The 21,917-nt window shown below is 47.1% G+C and overlaps 1 protein-coding gene across 5 annotated transcripts in view; it reads right to left on the bottom strand.

The window, feature by feature from the left end:
- The window catches only part of Rgs12 (regulator of G protein signaling 12), a 96,368-nt gene that overhangs the window by 26,013 nt on the left and 48,438 nt on the right, over positions 1-21,917 (bottom strand). For all 5 annotated transcript variants that reach the window (XM_027387131.2, XM_035452636.1, XM_035452637.1 and 2 more), the window contains one exon: positions 14,935-14,956. In XM_027387131.2, the coding sequence (XP_027242932.1) occupies positions 14,935-14,956 (22 nt within the window). The remainder of the gene's footprint in view (positions 1-14,934; positions 14,957-21,917) is intronic.

Here is a 21,917-nt window from a genome sequence, read left to right as displayed (position 1 = left end):
TCACTTGAGTGAAATACAGGCTGAGTTGAAGAAGACAGGCATGGTGGCACCCATTCACCTGCAGTGTGGCTACAGTGGGTATGTTCTAGGTGTTTGTAGTGATATGGGTTTTCTTCTTTCGGTCAAGTGCTATCCTGGTGAGAACATGACTCAAGTCTGTGGCAGATTTGCTGAAAGCTGGAACAGCTGCCAGCACAGCTATAGAGATTGCTTAGAGAGGTAGGTTGTAGGTTAGAGATTTCAGTAATTCCTTGAGACTTAAAGAACGGCCTCAGCCCATTCCCAGCTCGCTGTATCTCTCATCCAAATCATAAGACTAAGTATTCCAAATGTTCAAGTCTCAATTCCAAGCCACGTGGCAGCCCATCCCAACATAAGACCCTCCCGACGCAGCAAACATACCTGAGGATGCACACGTCAGCCTGCTCTGACACTCAAGACAAGTTGACAGACAGATGCGGGACTTTACCTGGGTAGAGCTGATAAGAGCCACTGTGGTGCCATCTAACCAAATACTTCCAACCATTCACCGTAAACCCCCCTTCTGAGTCCATACCAGGCTCAGCCTGGGTGGCCTGGGGCAGAGGCTTGGGCCATGGGTGCTGAGGACATGGCTCCTTAGCTCAGCCTTGGGGGTAGATGAATTATTGTGGGGCCACAGGGACCCTCACAAAGGCAACCCTCAGCCTTCCAGTACTAGCTGCTGGAGAGGCCCTAGAGCCTCACAAAGCCCCAGAGGCTCATGCATAATACACAGCCAAGTGCCTGCTACAGAGGCCTGAATTATTCACATGGGCAGAGACACTGTTCTCCCAATGCTGGGGAGGAGCCATTGTGCAGTTCATTAAACAGCATCAGGGAAGAGCATGAGAATGCAGAGCTCCTTGTAATAGTTATGCAGTGCTGTCATATTCCACATCATCTTGAATTTAAAATCTTAAGTCCCATAAACACGAGATGTATATTCTCAGTGAGAATGACTAAAACCATGGAGTCTCAAGGGTATGCACTTAAGAAACAACCAGCTTGAACTCAAACAGTCCCAAAGCAAAGTCTGTAACATAACTCAGAAAAGCCCAAGGGGCTGGGAGCAGGGCTGGAGCTAGGTGTGCCAGCTTTGGAAAATAAAGCCTTTTGCTGCTGCCCTCAGGAACTAAACTGGTGCACAAACAGAGGTGGGGAAAGGCAGAGCCCTGTGAATTCTCCATGGTGTCTGAGGTTGGAACTTCCCCAGGTAGCACAGGTAAGGGTTAGCAGAGGCTATTTTCAGCTTTCTGGCCACAGTCCCCAACAATTCCAAATTTGGTCTCCAAGACATGCAAGGGAAAGGATATGACTGGCTCAAAACTTTGCTATCCAGACTGGATGACCACAGTCCACTGATAGGTTACTTTGGGTGGACACTCTTCCACAAACACTTAGGACTCTGTTGTTCCAATAAAAAGGTCATCAAAGCAATCTCACTATTGTCCTCTAAAACAAACCTGTGAAAGTTTAAAAGGAAGCCTCGGCTGTGTCTCCCATCCTTTAGAACACTTCTTTACCTTCAGTGTCTGAAGGAAATACACCCTTACCACCCATGAGGCTGCCACTGGAGGCTCACAGGAGTCTTGCTGGTGTGAGGGTAGGAAGCAGGAAAGGGACCCCAGTCTCTTCTGGGCCCATCCTCTCTCTGGCCCTCCTACCATAGCCTTCCACACCTGCTCCAGGGAACCACCAGGGTGTATTCCCTGCTAAGGCTTTCTTAATCACCGTGCTAAAAACCAGAACATTTACCACAGCCTCCAATTCCACCCACCCTGTCTTTCACAGTGCCATCCCCTGTCTAGGACTAATGCAGGCACCACCCTCTCTCTGCACTGAGACCTCGGTGGGCTGGAGGGTTTGAAGTCAGCCATATTATTTTGGCTTGTCAGAATGTTGGGCAGAGAAGCAGGTCTTGCAGGCAGGCATCTTTCTCTTGGGTACACCATGCCAGTTTGAGGCATGATCCTATAGTCAGGGCACCAGTCTTCTGCACTGTTACTCTTTCCCCTCAGAATACAGGTTAATTCAGAAATCTGAAATTCAAAATGCCCCAAATCCAAAAATTTGGGATGAATAAAAAGATACTTCTACACCTTGTGTCATGTGACAATGTGTCAGTCACCTGCAAACACACTAAAGTACTGAGTAAAATTACCTTTAGGCTCTATGTACATAATGAATAAATGAATAAATACGGTAAGACCTATGTCCCATCCCTGAGAGATTTCATTGAACATATGTGAATATTCCAAAACCCAAGAGAAAAAGTCAGAAAACTGAAATACTGGGCCCAAGGATTTTGTGTAAGGAAGCCTCAGCCTCCCACACTAAGGCAGAAAGTGTCTCATATTCACCGAGCTGTGCCATGGTCTCAGTCTCCTGAGATGGTCTCTCATGGCTATACTGGTTTTCAGTTGGTCAGCGGCTTGCTCTCAGTGGTCTGATACCTTTCTTCTGCATGCAGTCCTCCAACAGGTGGGCCTGGTGTCCCTGTGCATTCTCCACACACTAAGCACTGATGGGAAACAGACACATACCTGCAGGCCCACTGTGTGCTTTCCCTGCTCAGCCCAGAAGCTGGTCTTTGGGTATCTATCACTTCCTCTCTAGAAATGGACAGCCTCCTTTTCATGCCCACACTTACTCCCTCAACAAAAAGCAGCTCATCTCTCTGGAGTCCTTTGTAGAGGACACTCACAGCAGAGTCCCACCTTCATACCTTGTTGTGCTGTGTAGTCCTGCCACCTGCTCGGTGAAGCTGCTGCCTCTCTGTGAACATGTCCCCTTCATTCCCACAGTGAGTCTTATAACCACAAGGTCACCAGTGTGAACAACTTTGGCTCTGGGATAAGCTAGGCAGAGACAGAGCACAACATGACCTTTCTGAATCTAGGTGACGTGATGTGATGATCACATGATCCCTTATGTCTATATCTTGACTTTCTTATGGAGAGAAAGTAAGACCTGTAGGGCTTGGGGCCCAAGAACACAATAAGGATCCCAAGCTACACATCCAAGTACTGGAATTGTGCCAGAAGCTAACACACCATCAACAAGACAGACCTTTAAACTACTGGGAAGGCCAGGTTTGCATGGAAGTCCTACATGACATGGGGAAGATATCCCTGGCCTCACCCCATTTCCTGTCACAATATGTAGATCTCAGTTCTGTCACCTTACTCCAAGAGTTGCTGGCTAAGAGCACTTCATTCTCATTGCCAGCAGGGTGACACTTTGTATTAAGCAGTGAGGACAGGCCTAGCTGCTACAGACTACACAGTATAAACCTGAGGGCATCCATTTGGTTCCTCACCCGAGGAACCCACGACCAGCAGTGACAGATCCTGATGATAAGCAGAATGACACATTTTGAGCCCCACAGGACCTCCTCAGAACACAGGCCCCAAACTGCTGGTCGAATTCTACAGGTCCACTGTGAAGGTGAGGCTTCTGAGGTCTTGGGCTAGTGGTGGGTATTACACCACAAACTCTGAGGTGGCATCCCAGTACTCTTTCCTGCCCTGCTTGCTCCTAGGCATCAGCCAGTCAGGCTTCATAGTAGTCTTACAGGGAGTAACAAGGCCAGACAGTCCTTCAGAACTGTGCTGGGATCACACGATTATGCATACTTCAAGGGCCTGAGGGACCAAATGGGAGAAACCCAAATGCTGTCCTGAAGCTAAGACCAGACCCATCTGAGCTCAGCAGAACAAACTCAGCATGTGAAATGACACAGTGTTTCAGGAGAGGAAATGCCAAGCAGATGGGCAAATGCCAAGAGCTTTCAGGGCCATGAGAGTGGGTAGAACAGGAGCTGCCAAGGGTCAGTGTGGGAAGTGGTGGGAGTGAATAGTTCCTTCATTTGTTACACTGCATTTTCAGGATTCAGTTGAGGAGCCATCAGCTGCCACCACGAGGGTCACTGAACTTCAGGACATGCCAGGAAGGAGCAGCACCTCTTTCAAGTCCTGATCAGACTCACACACTGGCTAGAACCAAAAGAGGGTCACATGATTTAACTGGCTAATTCTTTCTCCATATAGACTTATTTCATTTTGACAAATAAAAAATTGGTATCATGTAGACATTCTCCTTTTATGTTCATATCAATGGTCACATGTGAACCAGCCACCTGGCAACAGAACCTGGCTGAAGGAGAAGACAGACACACAGCCTAGAACATAAGCTCAGGGATCCAAAGGCTAGGGTCAGGAGGAAGGCTCTGGAGTCACATGCCTACATGGAAGTTAGAGGCGGGGCTTCACCTTCCACATAAGCCATGTCAACAAGGGTGTTCTGGCTGTTCCAAGTGTAATGACAGAGCTAACTTTGTAGGATGTAGTGAGCGCCACTCCTCACTGGAGAGCCACTTAACCTTTCTATAAAACCCTGGTAATAACCATACACCATCATCACAGGAAAGTTGTGTCAGGTACACAGTAGGCACTGAATGATGTCAACTAATAACTGGGTCATGCTAGTCCTGAACATCAAGTGAAAGGACGAGCAACTCCAGCTATGTACCTGCAGTGTTAAGTCATGATTCACAAAATATTTTCCCCTTAAAAATTTTAAATATAAATCTAAAACTTGTGTTGGTCAGTATCTAAAATCATCCCCTCCTAACACAGACATAGCATCTCATCTAAGGAAGGCCCTACTTTCTTTCTGATGGACTCCATCAGTTCTGATGGCCAGGTGTTCTGCTTTGGGTTTGTAGGCACATGATGCCAACTGTGAACTGTGCATATGCAGTTTTCTCCTTTCCAGTCCTAAAGGCTCTCTTTTTTGTCTTTTTAGTCTTGGCTAAACCTAAAACCTAAAGTTACTGAGATGTGGACATGCTCGTGTTATTCCCTAGCTCTAACAGAAATGCTCTGACTGTGGAGATAACAAATCGAGCCAGGGCTTGACTATCAGCGGCTACTTTGGGCTCCATAGTGTGAGTCATTTGGCTTCATTCCTTCTCCACTGTGACAGATTTGCTTGTGTGCCTGCAATCATCTCCCCTGAAAGCAAACTGAAAACATGGACTCGGTCTGCCCACAAATATAGCCGAGTGTCCATAAGTATTGTGAACAAAGCAGAAACTCAAAACCCTACCCCCCACACCATGCAGAAAAGCAGATTCCAGGGGCATCCAAGACTTAGATGTGAATAATAAAATAGTAATAATTTTACCTTCATGGTCTTAGGGAGGGTGGAGTAGAGTAAGACAAAAGTGCTACTGAAAGGGGAGATGGCCACTGGGACTGTCTTAAAAACTTTCTGTCTTTAGAAGATAGCACTGAGAACCAACTGCAGAAGGTTTGTCTGCATACCTTCTCAAATGTTATTATACCTTCTTTCATTTCATTATCTACAAAAACACATAAATGCAACTCACATATAAGCTGTAATGGTGTGAAGGAGAACTGTCAGTACTGCAGTATTCGAACACCTGATGACATTGTTTCAGGGGGGGGAGGTTGTTGAACATTTGGGAGGTGAAGCCTTACTGGAGGAAGTACATCACTGGGGACAGGCTGTGAGTGTTCACAGTCTTGCCTCACTTCCTGGACTCTCTGCTTGATCTGAGCTGTCAGCTTCTTGTTCCTGCAGCCATGCCTCCCCACCATAATGGACTCTTATCCCTTTGAAACTGTAAGCTAAAATAAACTTCTATAAGCTTCCTTGGTCATGGCATTTTATCATAGCAATGGGAAGGTAGCCATATAAGATTAACATAATTAATTCATTCAATCCAAGAATCATTCCAGGATTTATTATTTTTTCAGTTTCCTACTAATCAACTAACAACAACATAAAACAGCCAAATGAGAAAACACAAAAAAGCAAGCAACAAGCGCAAGCTTGTTTGTTTTAGGCAGTTTCTGGGATGGAATGCAGGGCCTCAAGCTTGTTTGTCAGGTACTCTAAACCATCCCTAAGCAAAAGTCTGGACTGAGTATTCACACACACACAGCCCAAAATCAAATGGCCACATACAAACCCTAGCAGCCATGATGAACACAACAGGAAACTCTGAGTAGGTGGTTCCTTAAACATTGCTGAGTGATGTTCATACTGGAAAATGGAGAGTATCTACCACATACACCAATGGCCAGATGTCCATGCAAAGACCTGTACAGGCAATGTCTTACAACATCGTTGTGATAGCTGAAGTCTAAGCCAGTTTAGACGATATAACCAGGGGCAAGAGCGGACAGTGGCCATTTAACAAAAAAAACAGGGCACGGTAGCCAGAGTGAATGGTAGCTGACCCACAAGCTGAAAGCTCATGTTCACAGAAAGTAGTCAGGTACCAGAGAACACACATGGCAGCATTAGTCCAAGTGGGTGCAGCAGCCAACTGTCCTCAGTGGGGAACTGGCAATGTTCTCCCTCTTAATGATGGTGTGTGTACTTTTCAGTGTCTAAGTTACTTTTCAACAAAGAAGTTTTCATTACTTGAAAAGCTGTGACTAAAACTCACCTGCCTGGAGCAGGTAGTGCTATGAACTGTGCAAAGTGACATCTAGACATGTTCCCCCAACACAACATAATTTTACATAAGGGAGTGAGCTCTCTAACTGGGCTTCTGCTGCTGGCAATCTTTCTCAGATGCTGTCTATATGTTCAGTTTGGCAATTCAAATGAGTCAAACAAATGGGGAAGTAGTCTCCAAAAGAAAAGAGGCTGTTATGTTGGACACAAATGGCCTGTGTGTGACCAGGTTGGGGTGGAGACAACAAAACAGGGACTGTGCATGTGTTTTAATTCTTAACAGATCACATGGTAGGGATGAGATGTAAGTCCAGAGTGGAGATGGCAGGGGCAATGTGTCCTGGGAACTAGGCAGAGGCTCAAAGGATGGTGCCCCAAGAATGGGTGCCTTCCTCCCCCAGTGCCAGACATTTCCCCAGTGAGTTGTAAAGATCCTGGCATCAATCACTGTAGTCCCATTAATGTCAACTAACTTGAAAGGATGCCTTTTTAAAGACAGGAAAGCCATCATTAGGTCATGAGTCTTAGGTTTTGTTTTAAAACATTTACATAAAAGCCTTCCTTCCCAGAGGATGTGGTAAACTGTCCCAGAGATACGCAGTCTGTAAGACCTTTGCAGGCTGGCCCCAATCCCTTCTTTTCAAGGCTCACCAAAAAGTTCATGTTATTCAACCATTATGTGCCACCTATGCCTCAAACCCTGGCAGGTAAAGTCACTGGATAAGAAATAAGCACATGACAGTACCATCTAGCTGACCTCCATCATATTCAAAGCTGATATGGGACCTTAGGGAGCTCCCATATCCTGTCCACAGCCCTGCTCAGGTCCTGAGAACAAATGGTGGTGCCGACTCCCACCAGCCTGTAGCACAGTGGAAACGGTCCTCCTCTCCAGCCTTGAGACCTTGCAGGCCTCTGCCTTCTGTTTCCGGATCCAAAATGCAGAGACACCACACAGCACCCGAATTACAACTGCCACTCACTGAGGTGAGGGCTGGAAACACCGGAACCTGTGGGGCCCAGTGTTGCTATTTAGGCATGCAGCACCACAACTTTTCCCTTATCTAAGGTGCCAGGCAGACCGAGAGCCCTCCAAGGAGGTGAGCCCAAATATTCTACAGTGTGCAGAACTCTTTCAGGAATCCCACACTGCTCCCTGGAGAGCTGGGTAGGACACCAAGAAGCACCAGAGTGTAGCTGGAACAGTGACATCTCAGAAGATGGGTTCTGGTGTAGTCAGGGTCATGACCACTTCATTGTGATGCTCTCTGACTTTCCATGACCGAATGCTTTGTAAAGGCAGACAAAGTAACAGACGGGCAGGCAGGCAGAGCTTGCTGATTACAGAATGAGGTATCAGCTCTGAATGAAGGAGGAACTGATTGCTTCCCATGCCTGCAACATGTGGGATACAGGATACTCCAGGCACACTGTGGTGAGACCCAGAGCTTCATGCTTCTAAGGGCAGTGTTAATCCTGTGGGATGAGAAACCATGGGAGCTTTGTATGGAGCTCAGATTTTATTCTGAATTTTCTAAATCACACTCCACAACAAGAATGTGAAAGTATTGCAATCACAGCATGTTGGTTATGATGGGCTGGATGCGACTGGAACCCTACTACCACTTAGCAATAGAAAATTAAGCTAAAGGTACATAGCAATGATCCTTGGAAACTGGACCACTGTCACTCCTGATGGGAAAGCCATCAAGGAAGTGTGTGCTTAGATCACCCCATTTACCAGGAGGCATGCTGGGAACTCCAGCAGAAAAGAGCCACCACAAGTGACACTTCATTGAGCTGAAGAGACAGATCAGAACTAGAGAAAGCTAAGGGGCTGCAGCAGGCAGTTCAGACACAACTGATGGAGAGGAAGGTGGGGACCACTCAGGACATCTCACTACTGACTCTAGGAAGCGCATGCTCAAAGGAGGCTCCAGGAGGTTGTAGGGACTGGTTTGGAGCTATAGGATGAAGGCTGCCAGCCCTTGCACAAGTCTGGGGAAGTTCCAGATACAACCAGTTCTGGTAGGAATCCCTGGAGGGACTCCATCAAGCTATGAACATAAAGACTCTTTCAGGAGGGGTATCCTTCATATGCCAAGTCTGGAAAACACCTCGGTCAAATGACAAAGGAACTGCAGAGCACCAAGTAACTAACTCTGGGGCAACTGCCCTCTGTGCCCCACCACATCTCTTAGCAACATTCCTAGCAAGTGCCAGACTGGTCCAGAGACCCAGTCCCCTTGTTATGCTGCTCTTTGTCATTCCTTCCTATTCATTCCTGTGAAGATCCTCATACGTGTGCACTTAAGATCTTCATGTTTTTTCCTGTTATCCAGTTCTCTAGTCAAAGGTTCGATGGTGCTAAGTGCAATGTCAGGGAGGATAGCACCCCTGCACAGCTCTTTATCAAGGTGTAAAAGAGCACAAACCCCAGGCATGTATTACAAAGGCTTTTACAAGTAAGCATACTATGTCAGCTCCTCTGAAATGGAGTGTTGGGACATACGCAGGAAGCCCCTGGGCATCACCTCCCTGACTGTTCCCTCCTAGTCTCAGAGCCAGGCTCATGTTTCTTCTCTGCCTCAGACCCCCACACAAGGCTCAGTTCCACTGAGTCCTGTTCTCTACAAATCTAATGAATGCATTCCCTGGAGAGGGGAGGGTGCATAGCTGCCTCCGGTGGGCCTCTGAAGACAGAGGGGAACCAAGAGGACCTCACTCCCACTCCAGTGCACTAGAGACAAGTTCTGAAAACAACACACCCAAGGTTCCCACAAGTAGAAGAGGGGGAGGAGGGCAGGTGAGAGGAAGGAGTCACTGGCTTTATTACTTTTGAACTTTGCTTGAAAAAAAAATTCACAACATAGTTACTAATAAAAACTCCTTCCAAATGTCTTGTAAAACCAGAAAGAAATGAGTGTGTTGGGAGGCATCTTGGCAGAAACCAAGTCTGCCTGCTTTCCCAACAGTCTACAGTCTGTTTGAGTTTTAAGTCCAAAAAAAGCCATAAAAAATGTGAACTACTGAGCCAAATAAAAGACTCTGATTAAATCACCTGCTTGGACCTCACATGCTACAAATTAACATCCCATTCCAGCTAGTTAGTTAACAGTTTTGAAAAGTACAAGATTAGGCTGTGGTGCCATGAACCACCGAGTCATGCTGCACAGTAGCCAAGGTTCCACTAAGGCTCCTTTCACGTCCCTCATCTCTTGTGATTTTATAGACAGTGGATTTGCCTGCCAAGAATCATCATAATTGCAATGCTCCATATGTTGAAAGTGAATACAACCTATCTCCAAATCCTTGTGGCAACAACAGCTGGCCCTTCATCACTGAGCAGCATCTGCATCAGCTCAGCACACCTGTGGTGTGGACTACTGAACTACAGGACAGAGATGCTACCAGGCTGGAGCAAAGCCAAAGTTACCAGACAGGAAGGAAGATGGCTTGCCTGAGTGCAGCCCTGGGCAGACCCCAAATCTTTACCCCACACCTTAGGGTGAGGATGAACAGTTAAGAAGTGTCTGGGAGTGAGGAAGACAACAGGCAGGAGCACGTGGTCATTCCCAGAACATCCAAAGGTAAGGATAAGTTTTTCACAGTTGTTTGAGAGGTTAGGCAGCCCTCCAGATCACAGAGTTGGAAACTGTAAAAACCAAAACTAACAGGAATGAGAAGACTGAGGGAGCCTAATAGCCTCCTCAGGGAGGACCTGGCTGGGCTTCACAAGGAGGGAGGGTAAGCAGATCTGGCCAAGTCCACAAGCACCTAGCACAGGCCACAGAGACAAAAACATGAAACAAAGGTGCACCCATCACTCTCAGCAGGCAATGCTAGTCCTCATCAAATTTGCTCAAGTCTCCAGGATAGAGACTGGGGAGTGGCCTAGACTCCCAGAACTTAGCCTAGTGTCCAGGCCAGCCTGGCCAAGCACCCAGGCCAGCCTAGAGTCTGGACCAAGTATAGACAAATACTTAGCCCAGCCTAGCCCAGTGTCAAGCACCCAGAGCCCTGCACCCATGGAGCACAGCAGGCTGAGAATGGCTCTTAGCCTGATCCTCTCTCCCCTTAAGTCCCACTGAGAGTCCCACCACAAAGCAAACCTATAATCAAGCACATGACAGCCACACAGCTGGGGGACACTCACAGGTCACCTTCTGTCTACTCTGCACTTGAGCAGAGGGTCAAAGAAGAGGCCACTCATGCCCATCCTTCAGATAAGAAAAGGGTAAAAGCAGAGAAATCCTAACCTAAAGCCTAGCAGCCTGGAGAAGGCCAAGACAGACTTGGAGTACCCTCTGGAGTTTGGCCATGTGGGGGTGCTAGACGGAGTCACCCACCTGCCATTCAGGTGGACATTTCCATCTGTGCTCCAGGATAGGACATTTGCTTGACTGAGTTTAAGAGCATTTTGCTGCTGAAAACACTTTCAACACCATTGCTCTAATCCAGCTTTCCAATGCCTGGGCTAATGTCACTGAAGATCACTGGGGCCCAGATCCCATGATCCTCTCACCAAGCTTTCTCATGCCAGTCACTGGCAGGAAAGATCAGAATACTACTCAGAGAAGGGGCAGGTGAGGTGGGCGGACAGGAGCTGAATGACACCAGGGAGAGCACAGTGGGAGGCTGAGAGACTTGGCGCGCTGGAGGACCATGGCAGGGTCACTGAAGGCTAGTCTGGGACAATAGTACACTACAGCACTGTTCAAACAAAGTGGTTCCAAGTTCGGTGTGGGCAGCTACTGTCCTGTGAGAAACTGCAGAGGACAAGCACAGTGTGTGTGTGTGTGTGGGGGGGCGGTAGAGGATAAGGTGTGCACTGTAAGACCTGAGGAGGCAAAGCCCCAGTTCTTACAAAGGACCCATGGGTGTAGGGGCAGGGAGTTACAGAGTTGAAGGGTATGACATGAGGACATGGCGAATGGCAGATTTTAGGACCAGCTGGCCTGCAGGAGAGCTTAGGAAAGGTGTCACACAGATCCCAAAGCCACATCCACCCACTGACTTCACACTGTTACAGTCTGACCATGCCAGGATGCACCATGCTAACAGTCCTAATTTCTTCCACTCCAGACTATTTCTCTGGCATATCTTAATTATTTATTTGTGTGTGTGTGTGTGTGTGTGTGTGTGTGTGTGTGTGTGTGTGTGTGTGTGTGTGTTTACAGAGATCAGAAGACAGTTTGGGGGAGTTGGTTCTCTCCCTGTACCACATGGTTCTAGGAATAGAATTCAGGTTATTAAGCTTGTATGGCAAATGCCTTTACCCACTGTAAACCATCATGCAGTCCTTCTCTGGCATAAATCAAAGAGTGCTGCCCTCACAAGGACTCTGAAAGCTAAAAGAAGCTTGTATCTGTGTCTGTTAGTGAGAAGCAGGTATAACCAGAGGCTGGGGGAATCCTTCCATAGAAAGGAGGGGTTCTGACTCCGACCCAGGCAAGAGATCACAGCTGACTACTACCTTTATTGTTTGCCCTGTATTGCTTTCTCATACCTTTCACAGACTCCTCTCTCTCTAAGTTCTGTGTATGTCCTGCTCACAGGGACTTGCAAGCTGCCTACATGCTAAAAGTGGCAGTAATAATATCTCTAATGATCTGTCTGCTGTCAGTTTACTTCACACACCAGAACTACTAAACAGGAAAGGCACACCTAAATGTCCTCATGCAGCAGAAGGTGGTGTACCCTTCTAAAAACACCAAAGTCGGGTGGGAGGGGAGATCCTGGCACAGCTGCTAATATGAAGTTAAAGAGCTTAAGCTCCATGGGAGCACAGAGGAGGCACCATGGGAACACAGAGGTAGTGTAGAGGTAGATCACTGCAGGAGCATAGTGGTAGGACATTGTGGGAGCACAGAGGTGGGGCATCATAGGAGTGAGACATCACAAATGACAACGTGAAAGCCAAGCCTGTATCTGAGGTGGAAAACTCCTTTCAGTTCCAGCATCAACAGTGGGACTCTCATATTTATATTCCCCCCTCCTCTCCCTCCCTCCCTGTCACTCCTCCCTTCTTCCCTTCTCCTTCTCTGAGGCTGAGATAAAACCCCTGGGCTCAAGCATCTAGGTAAGCGCTCTAACCATGAGCTACACCCCAGCCCATACTTGGTTTACACATTTTCAAACTTCCAGGTTAACCTGGTTTTCTGTTTGGACAAGTTTTCAACAAGAGGATCATCAGGAAGTCTCTAGATGCTAAGGATACTCCTCTAGGCAGGATCTGCTAATCTAGGGACGGTGTGCCCTCCACAGAAGGCCAAGAGCAGGCTCAGGCTGTGGTGCAGTGGTGGCCTGAAGCCCTTTCCTGCTGAGCAAGTGAAAAGCACACTCTGAGCAAAATCATAAGTGGCAACTGCCCAACTTCCTTAAAACAGCACGAAACGACATGGTAGGAACATATGTTACCAAATGTTACATATGGCCTGGAATGACAGCAAAGAGTTACACTATGTCAAGGGCATGGTTAGCTGGATTCGGGACACTTCTGAAGGGTATGGGATTTCCTAAAACCATACCCAGGCTGGATGAAGAGGCAGCCATAACCCCAACTGGGCACAAATTGAGCTGGGCCCTCATCTCTGCCTGCACTTGGAGCACATTTTTCCTACAGAAGCAATGGGGTGCTGCGGTTCCTAGGCACCATTTGGGAACCTGTCTATACTGACCAAGTCTATAAAATACCTTTCTGTGGGAACATTCAAGCTTCTGCCTAGCCCTTCTCCACAGGTGCCTTGGCACAGCATGGGGGAGCAGGAAAGTGCTCCTGGGGCCTGTGGGAAATGGAAGGTCTTAGCTGGATCAGTAGGCTGAAGGACAGGGCCCTTCTCCAGGCCTGAGCCCCAGGGACCTCAACTGGAGTGATACTTACTTCAGTATCAGTGTAATAGCACTGGCCTCCTGGAACTAACACACAGACTTAGTCAAACAGACTCTTCATTTTAATCTCATAATAAAAAGGAAACCAAAAGTAGAAAAATAATAAAAGCATGAGAAGTGACAAAATAAAATATATCCGGCTGTCTAGCAGTTGCTGAAATTCCCTGCCTCCTGCCATAGCAGGCCCTCACACAAGAACAGAACACAGCCCTGTGGCCCTAGGGTCTGAGGTGGAAGAGGAGGGGACAGAGAGTGTAAAGCCCCCAGGGACAGGGGAATCACCTGGCCAGGATACCACTTCCTCAGAAAAGGCACAGGGGGTTCCCATTCTCGGAAAGGAACCTTCTGAAACCTATGGCACAACTTGAGATGCTGGGGCTGCAGAGGGCTGGCTTCCCCAATTCCTAACAACAGGGAAGAATTTTGGAAGGTCAATAAAAATATTATTTATTATTAAATTGATGGATGATGGAAACCTCTCAGGTATATAAATTTCCCACACGAATAAGGGGCTGGCACTAAGGCTGGGAACCTGTGTTTGTGGCCCAGGTTTGGCTGCACGTGTGTCCTACTTCTTTTCTTGTGTTAAGGAGGTTTTTCCTGCTCCTGGCTTAAGACTGATTAAATGGCAGGATCATTATTGTACATAACACAGGAAATACAACCCCCTTTATTCTAAAATGTATGCTTCTAACACTGGTGCTCAGGCTCCCTGTGGTCTGTGTTCCCACATGAGCAGGTCTGTAATTCAAGCTGTATTCCCCTCCACTCCCCCATTCTGTGACCCCCCACAGAGCTACGAAGGCCAAAGGCTCTTCCTGCACTTTCCTGTGGGACAAGGGAACTGGCCTGAAGTGGCAGTTGTGAGGAGAGACGACAAAAGTTTCTAAAAGTTTCTACAAATGATGCCAAGTTCTCTGTCGTACTAAGAATACAACATGCATGAGGAATGTCTAAATGAAACTCTCCAAATAGTTTTAGGCAGTTTTTTGTTGTTGTTGTTTTTTTAAACACTGAATAAAAACCAGGGATTGTATCAGAGAAATGGAGTGAAACCTGGCTAGTGTTTTCCTTCCTGGTCAGTCCTACTAAAAGAGCCCTGTACACAAAATGTTTTAAAGACAGAAAGGTTTTGATTTTTTTTCTTCATCCCACACTCTCATCTACTACAATTTCCTTAAGGTAACTTCCAGAATGACTCAAATTCAGCAAGTGCTTTGAGAGCTGAACTTGCCCGTTTGGAAGCTGGATGTACAAGGGATCAGCAAGCATGTTTTTGCTTGTTGATCACAGGCATGCAGGAGCATGAACTACAGCCCAGCACACTGCCAATGCCGACTATCACAGAGTTTCTATTGCCATGTTAGTCAAACACATGCCCAAACCATCGGGAAGCTACCCCAGCCCAACTCCAACTGAGACCTTCCCACAAGGGAAAGGGAGGAAAATCATCTTTCCTGAGTACATCAAATGGCAAATACATTTTCATAACTTGAAAATGGCAATAAAAATAAAATAAATATGACTTACCACCATCAGACACAGTTGCAGACTGAAAAAAGAGAGAGAGAGACATGAGTTAATTAATTACATCTCATGACAAGATTCAGGGAACAGCACTTCACTTCCTCCATTGAGAACACAACCCAAGGTCCCCAGAGACTCCCAGCTACCCAGGTAGGCTCTGAGAAGTAGACAGTGAGTCAAGCCTTGGGGCTCCAACTCCGCCCCAGCTGGTGACTCCCTGTAAGAGGAAGTTGCTGTCATTTTCACTTGAAAAGAACAAATCCCAGCATGTCTGACATCACAGTCTTATTAACAGCCCTGTGATACCAGTTTAAGACTGATGCCCCAGTGAGAGCACCCTGCAGGGGCAGGGGCTTGCTAGTACCAGACACTTGTCAGTTCAGGTCCTGTGTACCCACCAGTGTTACCTCCACCCCAGAGTGGGACCTGGGGTGTGAGAAGGCAGGACACAAAGTGTGTGTGTATCCCTAACCACACACTCCCAAAATTGAAGAAGAGTGGCCACTACAGGTCCAGGGAAAGGCTTGGAGCAGGGCAGATAAAAAGAGTGTGTGTGTGTGTGTGTGTGTGTGTGTGTGTGTGTGTGTGTGTGTGTGTGTGAGTATGTTGGGGGGAGGTGCTAAGAACTACTAGGCAGAAAGGCTGATCCTCTAGGAATAAAAACTGTCAGTTCTCTGAGGGAGCCTAGCCTGGCCTCATGTGGACACTTGCTATTGGTCAATCAGGTGGTAAGTGGTCCAAGATAGAAGTCAGGAGGGAAAGGAAGCTGGATAAGAAGGCAGGCATCCCAGAGGCAGCAGGGAGACCCAGTTGGTGAAGGTGGAGCATGGAAGAGCCATTGTAGCCTGTGGTTAGGATCCTGGCTGCAGTATGGCTCCTCTCCAAGAGCAGGCAGGACAACAGAGCACCAGGGTGGCTCAGAAAAGGCACGTGACACATAGCAGGTCCAGCACCATTATTTTCATGTCTGCAGCATGCCAACATACCAGAAAAACTCCCCTCCTGTGGCCTGGGCTATAGTTGGCCCTATAGAAAGCTTCCTGGGCCCGTGTTCCCAGGCTTCTACCATTTTGTCTCCCCAGGATTCTACCATTTTTGCTATAGCACTAAGGTCTCAGCTGAACAGGACTTCTAAGGTGCAGGCAGCCAGAGGACAGATAGTAAGTGAGCACAGCCTGGCTCATCATCAGATCTGGGTATCCCCTAGGCATGTTGCAAGACTCATCCAGTAAAACAATCTACTCAGGTAGTGTCCAACAGACACTCCAGTGGCAGCCAACAGGAACACCTAGAAACCAATGGTCATAAGATACTATCTACTTTCGCCAAGTAAGTCAAAGGACATATGAAACACAATCCACCAGGGCACCTGGATTTAGGCCCTTCCTATCTGACTCCACATCCCACATCCAGGCCTACCAGGCAGCCAGCTAGTACTTTCTATCCACCCTGGCTGAGGGGCTCCTATCACCATCCTGCTATGATACATGATGAAAGACTCAACGGGCCCACCTTGATGGCCAGCCTCCACCTATGGCCAAGAGACTGTCATGGCACATAGAAAGAAGTCACTTCTTACTTTGACTGCTATAACCTGTGATGGGTTTGAACCCATAAAAACCCAGGTCTAAGGAATTCAGGTTTCCTTGCCACCAAGAGGGTACATCCAATTCATTTTTAATTTATGTATATGGTTATTTCACCTGCCTGTATGGCTATCACCATTTGTGTGCCTCAGAGGCCAGAAGAAGGCATCAGATTGTTTGTAACCCTGGAACTGGAATTACAAATGATTGTGAGCTGCTATGTGGATGCTGGGTATTGAACCCAGGTCCTCTGGAAGAGCAGCCAGTGCTCTTAACTGCTGAGCCACCTCTCCAGACCTTTAGCCACTTAACTGTCACCTTGTTGGACATCTATAAGCAGTATGAGACCATCCTGTATGCTGACCTCCTTTGTAGGTTGGATTTTCCAGCCATGGCAAATCATCTGCCACCATAGTATGAGGCTGAAAGGCCCCAGAGCCAGCTGCTCTTCCTGGGGACTATGAGTATGATAGTTGTGCACATTCAGAAATCCTGTCAATCTTAAAGTCTAAACCTCAACAAGGTGTCACCTTGTGTCACTCAAGACAAATAGCAGGCCCTCAAATCATAGCAGACTGGACACAGATACCAGGAAATTTCAACATACAGTAGAATCCACAGTTAGGGAAGCCTAGGAACAGGGGCTTGGAAGCCAAAAACAGGCAGTGAGAAAACGGCCTTCAAGGACCAATGCCCATGAAGAAAAGGACAGTAGGAATGAGCACAGCGCTGTATCCATCTGATGAGGGTTAGGGTAAACTTTCAATTTTTAAAACAGTTTTAAATTTATAGGGAAGTCAGTACAGAGATGTGTACTTTTTAATACACTACTGTCAAAAAAAAAAAAAAAAAAAAAAAAAGCCAGAGTCCTCGAGAAAGAGAAGACAGCCAGGGGATCAGGAGCAGTAAGTAAAAGCCATGGCCACTAATGAGGCAGCCCTGGGCAGGCCTGGTCACAGTACTGCTACCCACTCTATCTCACCTGAGACGCTCCACTCACTTGGCACAGTCCTCAAGGAGGCTGTTTGGGGCAGGCATAGGGGATAATACTCTTGGAAGGAGTAGTGTAACTCCACCTTCAGGAGCCCCCCATATGTGCAACACCAGAGTGCAAACTCTGCCACACCCTAGGGAGGCCCACAAAGGCCAGAGTCAGGAGAAACATGAGCTGGATGGCTCAGCAGGTAAGAGCACTGGCAGCTCTTCCAGAGGACCCGAGTTAAATGTGCAGCACCCACAACTGTCTGTAACTATAGTTCCGGGTGATCTAGAGCTCTCTTCTTCTGACTTCCACATGCAAAAGGCACACACATGGCGCACAGGCATTCAAGTAGACAAAATAGTCATACACATAAAATAAAAATAAACAAATCATTTTTTAAAGGAGTCAGTAGAAACATCAGCAGTTTCATATACTAGAATGATCTCGACAGAATGAAACAGGCACAAAGCCATGGAGAAATAAATGGTGTCATTAGAAGAGGGAGGGAGAGCAGTGGTCAGGATGAGGGAGCAGGGAGGGATGAGAGCAGGGAGGGATGAGGAGGCCCAGGAAAGGGAAAGAGGCAGGAGCCCCCAAATTGTTCCCCTTTTTCCTTGGGATTCATAACAGTCCCAAAAGATGTGTCTCAATGGTAAACCAGTCATCTGCAGTTCAATGTGACTTTTTACATTGTGAATTCCAGAACATTCATCTCCTGGGGCAGTTGAGGGATGGAGCGTTCACAACATGGGCTCAGCATAGCAGTCATACTGTGCTGCCAGCACCTGATTGGGCTGGCCTGTGTTCCTGAAGGAGGGAGAGCAGGAGGAGCCAGAATAACCAGAGGTGTACCTCATACTCCTGAGGGCATGGGAAGGAGGACACTATGGGCTAACTGTGAGAAGTACAGTCACCTGTGGTGAGAAACTGAACACCATGTCATCAGTGCCACTGCAAACAATGCAAGAGGCTTCCACAGTACTGTCACAAGTGTGTCACTTTCATTGTAAAACATTTAAGGCAACTATCCATAAAGGACTGACATCAGTCAATTGCCCTTGAAGGATGCGGTTATGGCTTTCTTATGCAGATAAAGACTATGCATGTCTGAAGGGCACAGCACACTATTTAGATTACATTCTCATGACAGCATAATCACCATAACCAGATAGTGTATCCTTACCTGACAAGGTATCTGTGTGGACAATCTACCTTCAGCCACCCAAGTGTGGGCCACATCAATGAGCATGGGCATCCCTGAGTCCACAGCACTTTACTGATAGTTGTCGCCCTGGTCCTACTCCCTTTACCTCTGGCAACCACTGCTCCACTCTGCTTCAGGACCTTGGCCCTTTTAGATTCCTCCATGCCAGGAAGACCATGGGGGATCTGTCTTTCTGTCTGACAAGCTTCAGTCAGCCTAAGATGTTGTGGCTCTACATTGTCACAAATGGCAGGTGTCATATATACACACCACATTTTCTTTATCCATCATTCATTGGTCATCTGAAGGTACTTGGGTTATTTCTGTATCTTGGCTATGTGGATAATGCTGCAATGGGCACAGCCATGGTGCTGTGTCTCTTGTCTAAGTTTCTAAGGAAACTCTATACTGTTTGAATATTGACTACACCGATTCCCACCATATCAACTCTCACCGTGGCCTACAGTTTTGCCCTTTAACAACCATGAGGGCAGGTGTGAGGTAGCATCATACTGTGTTTGCATCTTCCTAGCGAAGGGCACATGTGACATGGTCCAAACATGTTATTCAGAAAACCAGCTTCTCTGCTATTTTTCAAGAAGGATTTATTTATTTTTATTTTTTGAGACAGGGCCTCATTATGCAGCCCTGGCTGGCCTGGAACCTACTATGTAGACCAGACTGGCCTCAGGTTCACAGAGTCTTTGCCTACTTCAGACTCTGCCTTTGGAGTGTTGAGATTAAAGGCTTCACTAATACACCCAGCCTATAAGTAATTTTTTTTTTGCTTTGTTTTGATTTTTTTTTCCTTGTTGCTATTGAGCTGTTTGAGTTTCTCACATATTTCAGTTACTAACCCTAATTGGGTACATAGTTAACAAATACTGCCCCGCCAATGAGATTGTCTTTTCATTTTGTTGACATTGCCTTTACTGTAAGGAGTTCCTGGCTTGGGTTTCTTTAGTAGTAGACTGTGACCTGGAAGTGTAAACCAAAATAAACCCTTTCTCCCCTCAGTGGTTACTGGTCAGGGTGTTTTATCACAGCAGCAGAGATCAAATTGGAACTGTGTATTATGTGTATGTGAGCATCTGAGTGTGTAGCTCTGAGTGTCTGTGTGTGGACATGTGTACATCTGAGTTCGCTGGTCCTAAAGGGATATATACTTACCTCCCACAGAGGGGTTACTCTGAGGACTGCTAGTGGCTAACAAGGAGTCAGTCCTTCCCTGCTGGCTGTATGCTCTATCCCAATGTGGGTCTATTGCCCCAGATCACACAGAAGTCCCACCAGGCAGGCTCCCTTATCTAGTTAGTACACTGGCACCTCCTCTGAATGGCCCCTACTTGCTACCCTTTGTCCATGTTTGGACACCTGGCCATGTCTTGTCTGCTCTGGGGATCTTTGGCTGTAGAAATCCACAGACCTCCAAGGAGGCCCAGCTAAGGGCTGGGCTGCACTGCTGACCTGGCATCAAAGCACAGTATTTGTTGCTACAACCTACAGCCTACCAGTTTTGTTTTTTTAATGTTCTTACACACAGTACATAGTTGCACAAACACAGTAGAATACTTTTCTTTTTTCCTTTAAGTAAAGGGACAGCTGGAGAACATGTTCACCTAGTGCAAGATGGAAGAGGCACACATCAGGTGCATGCCTGGAAGTTGACGAGAAAGAACTTTTGTGATCCAAGAGCCAAAGTAGATGCCAAATCAGTGGGAATTTCTAAGTTGTTTCTGCTTAGAGCTACTTAATGAGCAGGACCTCAGAAGGGGGGATAAAAAAAAAGATTTGGAATGTGGAGTGTGCTTGGAACAGTGGAGAGACAGGGAGGGAGGGAGAGATTGATGTTGTAAAAGAGCTTTTCCATTTTCAATCAAAAGATATGGGGATCAGGGAACTAAGGACAACATCTCTGTTTCTCTCACTGCTGTGAAACCTCAGAAGATTCTGAGAAGCACTTAGTCCAGACAAGTATTGTGGCATGGTGGCATGTGGCAAGCACTACACAAACACAGCACACTCAGTGTCACATCTGACTGAAATGTCCTCCTGCAGTGATCTTAGTGGCAGCAAGCACCCAGTCCTTTGTCCTGGTGCCCCTCACTGTGAGTCAGGCAAATCTCCATCCCTCTCCCAGCAGCCCCTGCTGTGTCTAGACACCACCTTGGGCTCTGGTAATTGTGAGGCAAAGGCCACAGGCAATTTCTGTGATCAGGATGGGTAGTATGTAGGGAAACACATGCTAGAATGCTCACCCTCACACACAACCATGGCTGACCACCTGTGCCTGAGGTGCCAGGCCCTCCTTATGAAACTGAACACAGAAACACAACCCACATAGCCCCTCAAGGAAGTCCCTGTCCACAGATCTGTCAAAGGTCCACAGACTCCAAGCATGGGATCAGCACTCCAAGTAAAGTAAAATCAAGGGGAGGTGAGAACATGTGAACTTGGCTAGGAGTCTGAAGGTCAAGATCACAGCTGCTGAGTCAGAGGGCAGAGGCTAACCTTTCCGGAGCTAGGGGAGCAGATATAGGGGTGGGATATAAATCAAGTCTGACGGAGCTCCCAGGTATCCAATGGGGAGACAGGGATATGTGGAGGGTTTTGTGGCCCAGTGAGGCAGTGAAGGCTGTGGAGGTGGGGAGTGGCAGTGTGTAGGTGACTTAGTTTCAAGGTCTGGAACAAAACCTGTATTTACGAAGACAAAGTTAGGGATAGCATCCTTACATGGTGGAGGGGATGGACCTGCAAGACCAAGATGAGATGGTCTTTGCTGAAGCATATTCTTGTGACTCCCCACTATAATGTCTTAGTGGGTGACTGCCAGGTCACAGCTTGGACTCACGTCAGCAGGACTCTTTCAACTGTTCATCAACCAGCTTTACATTATTTCACTTTTACTTCTAGAAAAATATGTCCCTAGACATCTACCCATATGTGCCCACATACATGAATTTTTCCTATTGCAAACAAGTTGTTCATGTGAACATGCTGAGTACACTAAATGACTTGGCCATGCTTTAAGAACTGGCTGCTCCATGCTTTCTAGCATTTTCAATCCCACAAGCAGCTGACCAGCTTCACTTTGCTTGCACTTCAGAACACTGTGGGTCTTGGCACACTCAGCTTGTCAGAACATCATTTCAGGGCCCTACAATAGGTAGTCCATGGCAGATGAACAGATAATTTAATTTGACTAAAAGAGAAA

This window comes from Cricetulus griseus (genome assembly GCF_003668045.3).
Source record: "Cricetulus griseus strain 17A/GY chromosome 1 unlocalized genomic scaffold, alternate assembly CriGri-PICRH-1.0 chr1_1, whole genome shotgun sequence".
Lineage (NCBI taxonomy): Eukaryota > Metazoa > Chordata > Mammalia > Rodentia > Cricetidae > Cricetulus > Cricetulus griseus.
This window is presented reverse-complemented; position numbering and strand designations above follow the sequence as displayed.